Below are 18,266 nucleotides of genomic sequence, written 5' to 3'. Positions count from 1 at the left end.
CCTAATATGAGCAAATGCTGGAGGGGCACAGTGATGTCCATTCATGAGCCCTGCAGGGGAGTCCAGTAAACACTCATTGTTTAAGTGCCATTGAGCAGGATCATCTAAGTGACCCCTCCCAACTCTAATGTCATAAGTCTACAAGTTGGAAAGCTCTCAAAAGGTTAACATTTTCCATATATACCAATAAACACTGGTTTCTGCCAAAAAATTTCCCTTTTGCAGGTATTACTGGATACAAAGAAACTTTTTGCTTGGAAAGAGTTTCTCAAAAGATCTGAATAATGTATTGAACTTTATGCTGAAAGCATGGTCACTGCATATGTGTGCCCTCTAGAACACATGTCAGAAGATCCAAACACCTGCAAGGCAGAAGGGCTAAGAGATACAAAGCCTAATGGGCTGTTTTGTTTCACTTTTGGTTTTTTTCTTTAAATGTTATGGTTCTATCCACTCCTAACTCAGTGGTGAGACAGACAGACAGTTCAAACATGATTTGTTTACCTGCTGAGGGTGCAGTAGTTCCAGCACAGGGCTCCAACTACTGACAAGTGACCAAGCGTGTTTCTCAGCCGCTTTTTAGTGATTATATCCCATGACTGGAAGACATAACCAAGCATGTTTCTCGGCACTTTTTAGTGATTATATCCCATGACTGGAAGACATGAACAAGCAATAGAGTCCATGGCACTGCCTTTTCCCCAGCCCACCATGTTTTCAAAGGCCTCAGAGGGAATTACTGGATACAGGCATCCTGCTGTGAACTAAGAGAAAACTCAGTACCGCTCATTTTAATGGCCATCCTTCTCTGACTATGTACTGGGGTCACATGGGAAGTCTTGCTCTGTGCTAGCAGTTGTGGTTTCGTTGGTGGGGTAGAACTGTAGTGTGGCATTCATTGTAAAGCTCCTAAAATGAATGCCATGTGCAGCCAAGGACTGGGAATCATTATTGAGCTTCTAACATCTTGGAAACTGGGACTTCCTGTGGTCAACCTATACAGTTCCAACAAACACACAGGTGGAGTATTCCTCACCCAAAGCTTGGGAACAGGAAGTGTTTTGGATTTTGGAGCTTTTGGAAACATTTGTATAGAATGTACCTGCTGTACAGTCCTACTCCAAAATGCGAGATGCCCTGAGGTCTGCGGCATTTTTATTAGTCTGTGTAGATAAAATGAGGGTGAGTCAGAGCTCACTTTGCTACTGAAACTCCATGCTCCCTGGTATAAATAAATGACATTGTGACTCAAATGAGAAAGGCTGGCTGTGAGACAGGAAGACGCCGTGATGCAAGCTGGCCTCCAAGGTTATCCAGCACCTGGGCAACATTCTTTATGCTGCTGAAAAAAAATCATGATGATGGTTACATGAGGAATTAGGCTAACAAATACGTGACAGATGCTTGTCTCAGGCAGCCTGTCGGGAAATAAAAGTCTTATTACACCATTCTGCTCCTATCACAGCTTCAGATGAACAGATCCTGAAAAGGCATGTTCTCTCCTGAATTCCCAAACTAGAGGCTTTGTAAATCCAACCTGAGTTTGGGAGATTTTTTTTTTTTAATGAAAGATGACAGACAGGAAGATTGTGAGGGAAATGAAAGAAGGTACCCTTAAGTCGTCAAGAAATGTCATTCAGAAGAAAACAATTCTCTCCTTCTTTCCAGCAACTCCAGCTACCTCACTTAATCTAGTTTCTCTATATTAATATGTTATATAGTAACTGCACAGAGGACATCAGGAGGAAATGTTTCAAGTACCTGTACTTCTCCCTTGCTGGTGCCAACAGCCAGGCACGATCCCTCTCTGATCCAGGACACAGATGATGCATAATTACAGAAGAGGCTTAAGTCTATTTTTTTTCAATCCCACTGTGGTTTTGTCTGTTCCAGATGTATACAGGGGATCCGAGGGCTACAGCAACAAGATTTTGAGAATTCCAGTCTGGGATATCGAGGTCTATAAGGTCTATAACAAGCCTGAATTAGCGTGATTATGCGGCCAAATGGGAGGAAAGGCAGAGTGCCAGGGCTGACGAGAAGGCTCGGTGGTGAAGAGCACTGGCTGCTCCTCCGAAGAACTCGGGTGCAGTTCCCAACACCCGTGTGGCAGATCACAGCTCTCTGTAACTCCAGTTCTAGGAGATCCAGTTCCCTCATACAAATACACATGCAGGTAAAACACCAATGCATATGAAATAAAAATGGGCAACTTTTAAAAAGTTTCTAAAAATGGAAAGGGAGATAAATCAATACCTTTGCCATGAACAGATGTAAAACAAAGTCCTGAACCAAAGCAGATCATTGAAAGCTCAAAAGTAAAAGCTGAAACATAATCGGGTTAAAGACTCATAGTCTGATGAGCAATACTTTGCATCAATGCTCAAATAAACCTGTGTAAGAATATCATTTTTTGACTTAGAGTGTTCAACCACCATGGTCACTACAGATGTATCTCAGCTAAGAGGTTTCTGAAAACCAATGCCACATAATGTTTATAAAAATGCCTTTGGACCTGCCATATCTACATGGGAAATACTATCATTATTTCTAACTTTAAAAACACCATCAAGTTAAGTATACCTAGAAGAAACAGTGACTCACTTATGACATCTCAAAGTTCTCAGAATTTTTCTTTAGCCTACACATATAAGAGCTCTTTTTTAAAGATTTTTTTAATATGTATTGACTTTTATATGTGTGTATGGCTTGCATGTGTGTATGTGCATAACATGTGTGCAGTGCCTGAAAAGGCCAGAAGAGGGCATCTGAAAACTGGAGGTATAGCTGGCTGTGAGTTGTCTGTACGGATGCTGAGAACCGAACCTGGATCCTCTGCAGTGCTCTTAACTGCTGAGCCATTTCTCCAGCCCCAAAATTTTATTAGGATAGACAACAGTGTCTGGTCGCAGGAGTTGGAATTATAGGTGGTTGTGAGCTGCCTGATGTGGGTACTAGGAATGGAACTCATGTCGTCTGCAAGAGTAACTCTTAACTGCTGAGCCATCTCTCCAGTCCCCTGATAAGAACTCTTTGACTGCTGGGAGAAAATGTATATTATGACCACTTAATATCAAGTCGAGGAACTTATTTCTTACAACGCATAAGCACCTATCATGCCTGACACATATCAGCATACAGTTATGAAGTGTACCAGTTCTATTATAGTGGACTAATACATCCCTCCCACTAACAACAACTATTAACTCCTGACAAAAAATATTAAAATCAAACCCCTGAGGACTCTTAAAATTGAAAACAGGTAAACTAAGTCAGGAAGTCAAAGCATGAAGAAGGAGCCTACCCACCCACAGGAGAATTTTCACTTTTTTTTTTTTATGACTTTGTCTTAACCTAGCACCTACAGCAAAGCCTCTAAGAGACTCCATCATCTCTGTGGTCAATGACAAGGAGGCAGGGAGGCCAAAGTGTAAAGAAAACCTTGAATAAAAGAGAGCCAAAGAAAAGTGTCCTCCAGATGTGAGTACAAGAGCTCACACATGTCTCATCTAATCGTGGAGTGGAGAAGAGACTCAGGGCAGCCTAGCAAAATCTGTGAAAAAGAAACAGAGATCTAAAGTATTTATTCAGGTCTCAGCCTGAACTGAGAGCTACATGTATAAATGATGGGCCCAAGTCAAGCACAAGGCTAAGAAATGGATCTGAGGGGCTGAAGAGATGGCTCAGTGGTTAAGAGCACTGACTGCTCTTCCAGAGGACCCAAGTTCAAATCCCAGCATTCACATGGCAGCTCACAACTATCTGTAACTCCAAGATCTGACACCTTCACACAAATATACAAGCAGGGCAAAACACTAATGTACATAAAATTAAATAATTTTTTAAAAAATGGATCTGACCAAGGCCAGGCCCCAGGTGGAGCTCCAGGTGTCCAACTGTCAAGAAGGAGGAGGGACTGCAAGAGTGTGAATTGTTGAATCCAAGATTGCAAAAAGCACAGGGACAAATAGCCAAACAAATGGAAGCACATGAATTATGAACCAATGGCTGTGGAGCCCCCAACTGGATCAGGCCCTCTGGATAAGTGAGACAATTGAATAGCTTGATCTAGTTGGGAGGCTCCCAGGCTGTGGAACCAGGACCTGTCCTTGGTGCATGAGCTGGCTGTTTGGAACCTTGGGCTTACACAGGGACACTTTGCTGGGCCTGGAAGGAGGGGACTGGACCTGCCTTACTGAATCCACCAGGTTTAAATGAGTCCCTAGGGGTGTCTTGGTCCTGGAGGACATGGGAATGGAGGGGAGGGGCTGGGGGGAAGGTGGGGGTGGGGTCGGGAGGGGGGAGGACAGGGGAACCCATGGCTGATGTATAAAATTAAAACACAATAAAAAAAAATAAAATAAAATGGATCTGAGATTTTAAACACAAGCCAGAGATGAAAAGACCAGACCTAAAGGGTAACCCTAGCTAGGGCGAAAGAATCAACATTCTCAACAGGATTCAAAGTGAAACCAATATAATATGTATAATGTCTAGCGTATGATTCAAATCCTTAACATATGTAAAGAGAAAACAATCAATAGATGAAAACTCAAGATGACCTAGATATAAAAATGGTCAAATAAAGGAAGGATAAAAAGCCTAAGTATAAAATTGATAAAATAGAAACTACAAAACAAATGTCTGAAACAGAAAAGCCATAAATGCAAATGTTTAAATTAAATAAAACATGATATCTAAAACATTCCATTGATGGAATAATAAAATAGCAAAATAAAAATAGCAAAGTAAAAAAGTGTCAATGAACTTGCTTGTCTGATAATATTCAAAATCTGACATATACATAATTAGAGCCAAATCCTGGAACCAGAAGAAAGAGGCTTGAAATGACTCTAGTTTTCATCAGAAAGGAGAAAATCCAAAAACCACTGGACCAGCATCTTTCAAATACTGAAAGTAAAATCTTCCAACTCAGAATTCTGTCCAGCAAGAATGTCAAGAAATTGAACATGAACATCTGAGAGACGTCTCTGTCGATTGAGCTGATCAATAAGAAATGCTAAAAGGAGCCCTCCAGAATAAAGAGAAGTTATTGAAGAGCGTCTCTTAGTTGATCTGGCTATTAGACTCCATGGGATCCAGAAACACCTAGAAGACACAACTCAGCTATGTGTTGTAAGGATGATAACAAAGAGGTCAGCTAAGGGAGGAAGACATGCTCTCAACATGAGTGACCCCTCCCAGACAGCATCCCAGATAGAGATCTGAGGATGGTGCAATGTGGGCCTTCGCTTCTTCTTCCTGACCGAGTGCATCTGTTGCTGATGCTGATGCTGCCCTCACCGACCTCAGGCTCTGCTCCAGCCTTCAGCCTTGTGAACTGAGCAGCTACCGACTCTCAGCCTGCTCATGTGCGGACAGTCATTGCTACACTCACTGCCCTGCCTGTATAAGGCAATATAACACATCCCTTTTTATAGTGAGCTACATTCTACTGGCTTGAGTTCTTCAAAGAACCCTGCCTACTACTGAGAAAAAGTTAAAACTTTAAGAATTAAGGAGAACATTAGAATTGACCAAAATATATATATATATATTTGAATAAACACAAAATGAGCATGGTTTCCCTCTTAAGAAATTTAATTTTTAAAAATTTTTACATGTGTGTGTATGTGTGTGTGTGTTTGTGTGTGTGTGTGGTGTGCTGTGTGAATACATGTTAAAATGTGCCTGTGTAAATGTGGAGCCTCAACTTATGTTGAGAGTTCTCTTCAGTTCTTCCCCTTCTTTTATTGAGTCAGAGTCCCTTGTAGAACCCACAATTCCTTGGTTCTGTCTAGTCTAGCTCTATATGGGTTCTGGGATCCAAGCTCTTGTCTTCATACTAGCAGGACAAACGATTCAACTACTGAGTCATCTTCTCAGCCCAAAGTTGTTTTTTATAAAATCAAAGTCTTATCAGTGGCAAGGTTTTCAATAGCTGTCATGTAAAATGCATGACAGATACAGTAACTTGGGAACATGTAGATTATAATGTAATACCTACAGCAGTAAATATTAACACACAATAAAGAAATCAATTAAGGTAGGACGGAAGTAGAAAATAGGCAAGAAATGAGCAGGCAACTGCAAGAGTCATGAAGCAGGCATCAGTCAGCTGCCTCTGGTTGCAGGTATTTAGAAGGGCAGTTTTGATGAACAGGATGGTGAGGTTTAGAATTCCACTGTGGGGGGCTCCAGACAGCCTGCAAAGAGACAGCTGCTGTCAAGTTTTGCTCTTGATGGGGAGGAAAGAAAAGAGCTATGGCTCGAAGAAAAAGTGCACACAACATTTGCCTTTTAGTATGAGAGTTTTGAGTTTTTAGTATTTCTTGAGACTTTATATCCCCTAATGGTCAGGATAGTAAAGTCTCTGGAAGAAAGCTCTGAGAGAGTAATGATGGAGCACCGCTTACTTCTGCTCATCCCTCTTTGTGGATGTCCCCCTCCCTCTCCCGTCCCCTCCCTCACCAGGAGAGTTCACCATGGCCCTTGCTCTCAACCCTAATCATCCGCCCCACATGACAGTTCACCCTTTATTTCAGCCACTGACTTCACTGTGATCTGCCAAAGCTTCTCCACATCACACCAACTCCTTCAGTGAAGTTGAAGCAGTTTTCTCTCCCCAAACTGTCTTCCCAATGGTGCTACTCTCCTGCTTCCAAACTTGTAACAACACTAAATTCATCCTTGATTCTTTGGTAGCTCTTGCCTGTAAAAATGTGTTCTGTATTTCATGCATATAACATCACATACACACACGCACACACATGTGTACACACACACACACACACACACACACACACACACACACACACTGTAAACTGTCTTCATTCTTTTGATATTTGTCTTAGTCAACAAATCCCAAATTCAATTTCTACAATTTACTCTTGAATTTCCCCATGATCTGCATTTACCTACCAGTGCCTCAGTCCCACTATGTCCTATGTCCTCACTGTGCAACATCAAATATGTTCTCATCTCCCCTCTACAAGTCTTCCCTATCTTCCTTGAGGCAGCTTAAGTCGGGATAGCTCTAGAGTATTTCTGAGATCCATAACTCACTATTTACATTCTACATTGGCATGTTGGCAGTCAACCATGTATGAGTTAGCACTGTCTTCCAAACTAGACTATGAGAGCCTCTTACTAAACCCAATGTGACTGTTTAACTGATTAGACATTGCCACAGTGAAAATCCAGGTGTAAGAGTAGGTCAACATCAGTCCAGTTCGTTCTAATATAATTTCAAAAATGTACTGGTGAGTAACAATACTCATGTCCCACCAACAGCAATTCCCATTCCTGAAAATTAAGTAGTACCCAAAACATGGTAGTTATATTGACCATTTTATTGCATGGTACATCATGTGGGCACAAAACATACAGACCATCTGGCTCTTCCAGATTCAGACTTTGGTTTTATGTCAGAGCATTGGCTGCATCTTGTTATTTCAGCTGCTCAACTGGCAATCTAAGCAGTGACTTACAGTAGTCATTTCAAAAGCCCGTAAGATGAAGCTTCACTCCTGGTTGACACATGGAATGGTGGACACTGCTGAACCTCTTGAGGTAGAAGGATTCATCTCTGACTCCATCTCTACAGCCTGCAGGAAACAAACAGTTCTGTGGATCTCCAAGATCCCACAAATACAATATTTCTCCCATGGGTATCAAGAGATTACAGAGTGGGAGAGAAAGTAGTCACTCTGATAAAACTGTGACATAAAGGATACAGGAGGAAAGGAAAGAAAAGGGTTCAGTATGGGCTTCAAATAAGAGTTCAAAGTTATTCAATGACACTTTTCAACAAAGAAACATGGCAGACGTAAGTGTAGACAAAAGTGTCATGAGGAACATACAGAGTACCACATCATGCTTTGAATATTCATTCTGCCATTTGAGATTTTTTAAAAGAAACTAAATTTTGTATGTTTGTATATCCATCCTAGCCATGCTTACCTAGCAGACCTAAGCCCTATTCTTTGTTCATAAATGGTTGTTCATTTATTGATTTTTAACTTCTCTTAATCTTACACTACCAGAACACAGTTACTAATTTTTTATTAGTTTTACCCTTGACTATTTGGGTTCATGATTCTATCATTTATTCCATTTTAAGTTTTCATCAAAAGACCCCATTAAGTCCAAACCACTGGCGCTATCTTTTCGTCTCTAGCCCTCAACTCATGATCAAACTGATAATGATACGTATATCAACAGGAAACAAGGTAACTCAAGTGAATTGTGGTCTCTGTGACTAAATGGTTTCTGATAAAAGCCTGAAAGTTTCACAGTGTTGTGCCAAGAAAACCAATTGTTACTCATAGATGCTTATCTTGGGGTTCACTATGAATACTTCCAACTGTCAAACTTTAAGGTTACTGGAAACATTCAGGCCTACTAATAAAAGACCACAAAATTATTTTTTAACAAAATCAATATCCAAAGCATTAACAACAGAGATAGGGATGTAGTTTCATATAGGGTGCTTGATTAGCATATACAATGACTTAGACTCAAGCCCAACACCACACACACACACACACACACACACACACACACACACACACAATCAATCAATCAATCAACAACAACAAGAACAAAAAACAACAACAAAAAATATAAGATCTTATTTAGATCTAATGAGTTATGGGTCATTATATTAAGGTTGCAGGATATAAAGTTAACATATGAAAGTCAATTACATTCTTATATGCCATCAATATACAACTGGAATTTAAAATTCAAAACAAATAGTATTTATATTATGGGCCAAATTTTTAAATGCTTAAGTATGTCTCCAAAAAAAGCATATCTATATTTTTAAAAAAAAACACTAAAAACGTTTGTTGAAAGGAAAAAAAAAAAAAGAATGTCTATATTGGGAGATATTTGCACATACAAGAGTAAAAAGACTCATTATGTGCACATGCAATTCTCCCCAAACTGAGCAACAGATTCAATGCGATCACAATCAAACGCTCAGCAAGTTATTTCATGGATATTGGTGAGGTAATTCTTCTAATAGCCGTATAGAGACACAAAGAGCAAAAATAGTCGACACATATTGAAGGATAAGAATAAAGTGAAAAGACTAACATTATCCACCTTCAAGACTTATAAACAAGCGGCAGTAATCAGGACAGTTAATATTGACAGAAGAATCAACAAGTTCAATGACAGGATGGAGGGCCTAGAAAGAAATCCTCACTAACACCCTCATCTGGGTATTGAAAAGGAACAAAGACAGTATTATGAGGAACTTTTCAATTGCTTCTGCAACAGCTGGATTCCACATATGAACAGCTGAATCTACACACAGACCTGTCATTCCTCACAAACATTAACTCCAAGTGGGTCACAGACCTAAACGATTCCTCTCCTAGAAAGCGGCATAGGAGAAAACCTGGACGCACTCGGGCTTTGTGAGTACTTTTTAAATAGAACACCAAGAACAAAACTCATGAGTGATTTGCGAGCTGGACTCCAGTAAAATTTAAAACTTCCATCCTGCAAGACACTGCTGACAGAATGAGAAGCAAGCCGTTTTCCACAGTTGATAGAAGACTGTTTGCCCAAATGTACGAAGAGATTTTTCGCTGGAACAAGGGCTATCAAGATGCCGGGGGTGGGGGGGCCTATTAAGGCTTGCTGCCAGTCCTGACAACCTGAGTTCAATCTCCAATCTCCAGAACCCATACGGTGGAAGAGAAAATCAATTCTCACAACTTTTGTTTGACAAGTGTATGCATGTATATACTCTATGCCTTATAAATATGTTACATATGTATACAAGCTATGATATAATTTATATATTATCTAAAGTATCAGAATAATAAAGATACATGCTCGCAGCCTTCACGGGATTTTTTGTTTTGTTTTGTTTTCTGTCAAATAGCATCTTAGAAGACAACAGTTACTGGTGCTCAGACCAGAGGATGCAAAGACCAGGTTAGGGAACTTGCCCAGAATGTGCAAGGTCCTGGGTTCAAATGTCACAGCAGCAGAACTTCAAAAGGAGGAGGAGGAAGTGAAGGAGAAGGAGGAAGAAGATGGGGATGAGGGACAGCTGAGGCAGGCACCCTTCCACATCGTTTCCACTGCTTTAAATTTATTATTCTGAAAAGAAGATAAAATTACTCCTCTCATCCCAACAATGTATCTATAAAGCAACCCCCGCCACCCGCCCTCTGAAGAACACGTTCAAACCTGAAACTTTGATGCTCATCTCTATATATCTAACACCATCTTTCTCCATTTTACTGCCAGGAAACATAGGCTTGAAAACTAAATATGTACAAAGGTCTAGAAAATGAGGCTGTGCTTCTGTGTGCTTTTTATACAATGCCTAACACTTTCACAGTTTTAATGTAAGATTAGGAACACAGAAGCAGTCATGCTGTTTAGAATTGAGTCTCTCTCTCTCTCTCTCTCTCTCTCTCTCTCTCTCTCTCTCTCTCTTTTTCTCTTTACATTTGTGTCTGGAGTCCAATCCATATTTACAAGTTGTTATTACAAAGGGAGAACTAACAAGAACGTTTCCTGGACATTTACGAAGTGAAGCGCTCGTTACCTCACAGATTGCTCACACAGAACTCAGGTCTGCAACCCTTGCTAACAATCCTTGCTAACAGAACCACAGACGACACAACATATCCAAAGGAGAGCAAAAGTAGAGAGGAGACAATGAGGGCTGTGCTTTGTGTGTTCTAAAAGTGGCCTCTCCTAAGAAGCTTCTGGAAAACACCACCAGTAATTACCTCACGGAGTTGCAGAGCCGTCCAGATACACCTCCAACCCCTTCATCCTCAGTCTGCTTCCAGCTTTGGGCCCAGCTGGTACACTTAAAAGTTGCAGGAGCTGCCCGCCATGAAGCTGCCGGGACTAATCAGGTGTCGATAAAGCATATAAAAAAAATGCCCCAGGTACACAGCACCTGGAGAAAACTGTCCTTGAGGCCCGCAGAACTGATGATTTGTCTGATGTGTGGGAGATCGGTTTCAGACTTTCGGCTACCATAAGAGAAGCAGGAGAGAGATCTACACAGCTCTGCCTTCAACATCACATCTTTCATCAGTGCTGACACAAGGTGACCTCAGGGTACTTCAGGTAAAGCACATGTGATGGGTCTGCAGAGCCAGTCCGGGGGAACGGCTATATAAGGTTATTTCCTTGACCTCTTAGTTACAACCAAAGTGACTGAGGTATTAAGACAGAAAGACAGAGAGGAGATGGGCTGCTACACCTGTAATCCCATCACTCAGGAGGCAGAGCCAGGTTGATCTCTGTGAGTTCGAGGCCAGCCTGGTCTACAGAGTGAGTTCCAGTACAGCCAGGGCTACATTGAGAAAGCCTGTCAAGAAAAACTAAGAAGGAGGAGGAAGAGGAGGAAGAGGAGGAGGAGGAGGAGGAGGAGGAGGAGAAGGAGGAGGAGGAGGAGGAGGAGAGAAGGAGAAGAAAAAGAGCATGTATGGAACTAGACAACAAGCTACAACTTTTTTCTGGAGGGCAGATAAAGGATTAGTAGCCAACCACAAAGAACATAAGAAAAAGAATGATATTAAAAAGTACCCTTTAAATATTAAAACTAGGGTAACTAGGGTGTCCTTAGAGATGGAACATGACATATACTGCAGTACTCAGGAGGCAGAAGCAGGGAGATTGTGAGTTGAAAGCCAGCCTGTGCTACATAAAGAGTTTGACACTAGCCTGAACTACATGGTGAAACCTTGTCTCAAAAGATATTTTTTAAACTGAGACAGCCAAATTTTAAATTTTAGTAACAAGGCTGGTAAGTAATTCTTCAGAGGAGAGAGAGAGGAAAAAACAATAAGATGAAAAATAGAACAGAGAAGATAGGAAAATCAGAAAATCAATCCAGAAATATCAATAATTAGCTTAAAATAGAAAGAAAAAAGTAGCAAAATTATGAAAGAATAATTAGAGAATTTTAGTGACTGGAAAGGCCCACCAAATGGTACTTTTTAATGTACAATGAGGTGGAGGTGGGTATTAATGCCAAGTTTTATCATCCTGAAATTCTAGGACACTGGTGGTAGGAGAGGCTACTAACAGTGGCTGGGGGGGCGGGGAGGAGGCAGATGGCATGCAGAATAGGATGGAACTTCTCAACACGTGTGAGCTAGAAAAGACAGTGTCTCCACGATGCTGGATGAAATTGGAGTTGACAGCCAGTCACACTATGCCTCAAATTTGAGTATCGTAGACATTTCCAGAAATAGTGGCTCTAGTGTCAAAGAGAGAGGAGTCCCAGGATTATAGCTCTGCAAATGGCCAAGTCAACAGTCTGTTGGTAGAGGGACACCAGCGAAGAGGGAAGTAGAGGGATGGAGTGCATGGTCACATTGTCAGTAGTGAGAAACAGAACATGGATGAGAGAGTTCAAGGTCACGTTGTCAGTAGTGAAAAACAGAACATGGATGCCAATGGGAAAGAAGAGCTTCATAGACATGTTAAATGAAAAGAAGTCAAGCAGGGGAAACAGAGTCAGACTAGAGAAGAAGGCTACTTACAGTGAATATAGTTATATGATAACAGGGTATGGACACTGACTACCAAATCTCATCTGGTTTTGCAAACTATAACAGAAGCACATCCAGAAACTGGAAAAACAATGAGGCAAGAGGGGCCCTGAGTTCTTGTCCGCTAAGCCAGAGTCCTCAAAAGTCTAAACTCATAAGGAATAGCCGAAGAAACAGAGGAAGACATCAGTATTGAAGGAAGAACTGAGAATGATAACCTCTAGAAAATGGGACTTGGGGGTGAAGGTGGCCAGAGCAGAGGATTATGGAAGGTATGCAAATTGGATAATGATGTTGATTTCGTCTGATGAATATAAATAGCATTTTAAAGTAAGGAAGGAAAGAAAGAGGCAGGGAGAAAGGAGGGCTGAAACAAAGGGTAACACCAGTCTCTGCCCCATGCCTGCGCAGACACATTAGGATTTCTCACAGAGATGCGTTTTCCCATCAGTTTGCTGAACTCCCCTCTGGGTTGAAAACAGCTGGTTTAGCCATTTCTGGATGCACAGAAAGAGAATGCTTCTTCAGGAGCACACGTGTGCACCTCGGGTGTGATGAATGAAGACATTACAGCCGAGAGTTTGCTGGAGAGGTCCAAGTTTTCACAGCGTGATGATGACTGGTGGGGGGACTCTCACATAGAGTGTTTTTAACCTCAGCAACGCCACAGCTCAGCAGGGATTACTGAGCTAAAGTAAAAAGCCTTCCTTCATTCTTCCAGCCCCGAAACTGACTTAGTATATGGTCCAATCACAAGCCAATGGTACCTTTACTCATGAAGAACAGGAATTAGCAACCTCAAAGAGCTTAAGGAACTTTCCATGAACACAAAAAATAATATCATTTTATTGGGGCATTGAATGCTCTTATGACATCCTTTTGTCCGACTTTGATCAAAACCAGCTAGGAAAATTAGGAATAAATACCCAAATAAATAATGCATTGGAATTTTCAAAGAATATAATGGTGAATAAGTAAAGTGGAGAAGATTCTTTTTTTTTTTTTTTTTGGTCTCCACAGCCCAGACATAACTGTCTTTTTAAGCATCATTTTAATATTTTGGTTCCCTTCTCTGTGGCAATGTATTGTGATGAAAATCTCTCTTACAGTCTAAGAGACTGGAACATTTGCTGGACCTCACAGCTAGAGTTACTAATGCACCTGGAGGTCATTTAAGACTTAAGACTGTTATCCCACTGTGTGCTCAGCCCGTTTGTTTAAGCCACCTTTAAGAGAACATTGTAACGTCTAACCTTACCCACCTTGAGCTTCCCATGTAATTAGCTTTTACAGCCTCAGCTAAGATTACATACCTGTAATCCTAAGTGAAGTAGTCTTCCGTGCCCCTGACTCAGAGTAATGCATGTATGTTATGATAATCGTTTTCTGGAATCAGTAAATAGAGGCTGGAAGCAGCCTTATAAAATGAATATCCACCATAAATATTGGCTGTGATGTATGGATATTGTTGGATAAATGATGAAGTTTGTAGTACTGTTTGTTATTGGGGGCAGTTGGAGTCAATAACTCAATCCCTTGTAAAATTCTGTTGAAGATTTTTGTCCAGCACCTACCTTCATTTCTTCCCCGTGTGATACTGTCTGTGCCGGTCACTAAGGAAAGAGCAAAGCTTCTGTTAGGGACACACACTCAGACATTCACAAAGACAGACAGACACATTCAGACAGACACGGGGATAGCTTCAGAAGACAGCATCCAGACAGGCCCAGTCTCAGAGTCATACTGTAGGCAAATGAGGAGCATGGAAGACACAGTGAGGGTGAAGCAGAGAATTCACAGCCGGTTCACTGAGTTCAATAATACCAAGAGGAAGCGTTTTGATGGCTTTCCTTAATGTGACATTATTGAAGACTAGTTCATCAAATCCACACACTCCTCAATACATCCAAGGTAGGCATTGCCAGCCAATGAATCGTGGCTCCGGCGTGTTCCAAACAGAACAACTGACTGCAAAGGAGTTTCCCAGTCTCAGTGCTACTGACATTTCTTTTTTTTTTTTCAATATTTCATTTTGATTATATTAGAACTATTAAAATAAAGATAAAACACTTTCTCAGTGACATTAAAATTTATCTTCATGGTGTGTCCTCAGTTGTAAAATGGAAGAGAAATTGGCAGAAAACTGTTCTTTTTATGATGGAAAGGCTGGATTGTGGGTGTTTTGGTTACTTTTCTTTTCTTTTGTTATTAAATTTTTTCTATTTATTTTATGTACCAATCACAGCTTCCCCTCCTTCCACCCCCACCCCATCCACTCTGGCTGAGCGAGGCATCCCACCATAGGGAGTAGGTTCCAAAAAGCCAGCTCTTGTGCCAGGGATGGATGGCAGTCCCAGTGCTAGGGGCCCCATAAACAGACCAAGCTACACAGCTGCCACTTACATGCAGAGGGCCTAGGTCTGTCCCATGCAAGCTCCCTAGCTGTCGGTCCAGAGTCCTGTTGGTCCAGAGTCCATGAGCTCCCACAATCTCGGGTCAGCTGTCTCTGTAGGTTTCCCCATAATGATCTCAACCCTCCTGTTCATACAATCCTTCCTCCCTCTCCTCAACAGGACTCCCGGAGCTTGGCCCAGTGCTTGACTTTGGATCTCTGCATCAGCTTCCATCAGTTACTGGATGAAGGTTCTATGATGACAATTAGGGTAGTCACCATTCTGATTCTGATTACAGGGGAAGGCCAGTTCAGACACCCTTTCCACTATTGCTAGGAGTCTTAACTGGGGTCATCCTTGCGGATTCCTAGGAGTTTCCCTGGCACCAGGTTTCTCCCCAACCCCATAATGGCCTCCTCTACCAAGATATCTCTTTCATTGCTCTCCCTCTCCATCTATCCCCCAACTCAACCATCCCAATCCCTCATGTTCCCATTCCCCATCCCTTCCCCAATACTCCCTTCCCCTTACCCCCAGTTTACCCAGGAGATCTCATCTATTTCCCCTTCTCAAGGCAATCAATCCATGCATCCCTCTTAGGGTCCTCCTTGTTACCTAGTTTCTCTAGGGCTGTGGACTGTAGCCTGGTTACCCTTTGCTTTACATCTACTATCCGCGTATGAGTGAGTACATGCCATGTTTGTCTGTCTGGGCCTTGGTCATCTCATTCAAGATGATTTTTCTAGTCTCATCCATTTTGCCTGCAAATTTCATGATGTCATTGCTTTTTACTTCTGAGTAGCTACTCGCATTTCAAGGCAGGTAGTTACAGCTTGCTGTAGGGGCTGTCCTGTACTTCACAGTGTGTTTAGCATCATAGCTGAGCTGTACCCACTAAGGTGCCCTTCCCCAGAGTCATGACAATGGGAAACACCACCATGTATGCCATGAGGCACAAAATCATCCTCAGATGAGAACCACTGATAAAAAACATCTCTAACAGAGTCTGCTGGTCAGTAGACCAATGTAGCATCTCAGATGTAATAGACTTCATAGACTTCAAAAGCCCATGTTATCCCACAGAGCTGGCCAAGGCATTGTCCAGCACATGCTGCTCTTTAGGTACTCATGGGTTCCTTTTCTTATGTGAGAACTATATTATACTTTAATTAGCAACTTGGGACTAGCCCAATTAATGGGAGTTCTGGGAGTTTCAACAGCTACTCAGATTCTCATAGTGGCAACACCCTCCAGAAGGTCAGTGAGGACCACTGGAAGACCACACGTTTGCTGTAGAGCTGTCTTCACCTCTCTGAATGCTATCTGACTTCCTTCTAATCATGACAACAGATGCTCACCACTAAACAACCACACCATTTCCATTATCCCCTGCCCAGGTTCTTCAGTGACTTCTGTTTAACAATTTCTCCAAGAGATGTCTTGCCAAGTCCTTTGTGTGTCCACAGTGCCACCAGTTACCCGACATGGTAAGAGGGCAAAAAAAGTCCCAAGGGGCTGAGCAGTGACTCTAATCAGCAGTAGAAGGTGAAAAAATAGTCATGTGAACAAACTGGCCCAGGCATGAAGCCCAGCGGCACCCCCAATTATTTCACAGAATTTTCATACTTAGACCATCACCCATCCCCTAAATTCATACTCAACAAGAAAGCGTGAACGAAAGGCCTGCTCTGTGTATTTCTTTCCTCTTTAAATGAGTTCAAACAATTAGAATTTATACTCATAGTATATTCTTTCCTCTTGCACAATATGTATACTAAACACAGAAAGAGACATACACTAGAGGAACAGGCTTGACTAAAGTAGAGTTTTGTGTCTTCTCTAGTTTAAAGACTTTGGGATGAAACACTGCTTCCTTTAGAAGCTAGTCACTGAATTTGGTAAACCTTAAAAGCATTTGACATGTAGTGTGCCCAAAAGACCTGGAACGAACTCCTGAGAGCATAAATACCTAAGAAGAAATGCAACAAACAACAGCAAAGGCTTAAGGAAAATACTCAGGTAAAAATATTCTAGAGCATAGCTTCTTTAGCTGTAGGTTCTATGGGGGCTGAGAAGTAATCGGCAGTAATGAAGGGTTTCTGAACATGCAATGACCAAAAATTCATTCAAAATTAAATCCGTAATGAATCTAAGTTGTTTCTCTCAATGTTCTCTCGTGTTGCCTCACACAACTTCACCACAGCCTCGGTTCTGAACACACAACGTGGGCACTTTGCGTACCACATAATGTCAACAATAAACACTGCCCCAAACACCTCATCTCAGATTCAAGGCTATTACATATTATGAACAGTAGTGTTTTTACTGTGTACAAGGTTTTCTGCTCTTACAGAAACCTAATGGTTTCAGTAAGAAAAACTTCTTGTATTTTCCTGCTATCATCCCTCAGAATGTAAGTATCAAAGGAGTGTATCTTTGGGCTATGTTATGTTACAATGTTTGGTTTTAAAAACTGCTGCTTGAATTCTTGACTTGAATTTCATGAATTAAAAAAAAAAAAAAAATAGTTGGAGTTGGGTATTTAGGTCAGTGGTAGAGCGCTTGCCTAGCAAGTACAAGGCCCGGGGTTTGATCCTCAGCTCAAAAAAAAAAAAAAAAAAATCAGAAGCGAACTTCTGCCCTCCAGGGTTCTCCCATTGTGCTGTAAGCCTGTATTTAAGACCTCCTCCCTCCTTCAATAAACGGCATTCAGCATTCAAAGAAGGAGGAGGAGGAGGAGGAGGAGGAGGAGGAGGAGGAGGAGGAGGAGGAAGAGAAGAAGAAGGGGTCAAAATCTTGATGGAGAAACCCACAGAGACAGGTGACCAGTGCTAGTTGGAGCTCACTGACTCTGGACTGACAGCTCGGGAACCTGCATGGGACCGAACTAGGCCCACTGAATGTGGGTGACAGCTGTGTGGCTTGATCTGTTTGTGGGGTCCCTGGCAGCAGGGCCAGGACTTATCCCAGGTGCATGAACTGGCTTTTTGGAACCCATTCCCTGTGGTGGGATACCTTGCTCAGCCTTGATACAATGGGGGAAGGGCTAGGCTCTCCTTCAACTTGGTATGCCAGACTTTGTTGACTACCATGGGAGGCCTTACCCACTCTGAGGAGTGGATGGGGGCAGAGTGGGAGGGAGGTGAGAAGGTGGGAGAAAGGGAGGGAGGGGGAACTGGGGTTGATATGTGAAATGAAAAAATTTTTAATAAATAAATATATTTAAAAAATAGTGAATGAATTTTAGACTGAGATTAGGGCAGAATTTCTAACAATTTCTGAAATGACTCTAAACATGCTTCTACCATTTTGTACTGTGTATCTACAC

General features: G+C 41.7%; 1 protein-coding gene across 1 annotated transcript in view; it reads right to left on the bottom strand.

Moving 5' to 3' along the window:
• Cdc20b (cell division cycle 20B) overlaps positions 1-18,266 on the bottom strand; it is a 34,348-nt gene that overhangs the window by 10,228 nt on the left and 5,854 nt on the right. Inside the window, 5 exon segments of the mRNA XM_036206915.1 lie at positions 505-599; positions 1,762-1,860; positions 1,863-1,960; positions 7,491-7,607; positions 12,949-13,042. Coding sequence (XP_036062808.1) covers positions 505-599; positions 1,762-1,860; positions 1,863-1,960; positions 7,491-7,607; positions 12,949-13,042 — 503 coding nt within the window.

This window comes from Onychomys torridus, chromosome 15, assembly GCF_903995425.1.
Source record: "Onychomys torridus chromosome 15, mOncTor1.1, whole genome shotgun sequence".
NCBI classification, from domain to species: Eukaryota; Metazoa; Chordata; class Mammalia; order Rodentia; family Cricetidae; genus Onychomys; species Onychomys torridus.
This window is presented reverse-complemented; position numbering and strand designations above follow the sequence as displayed.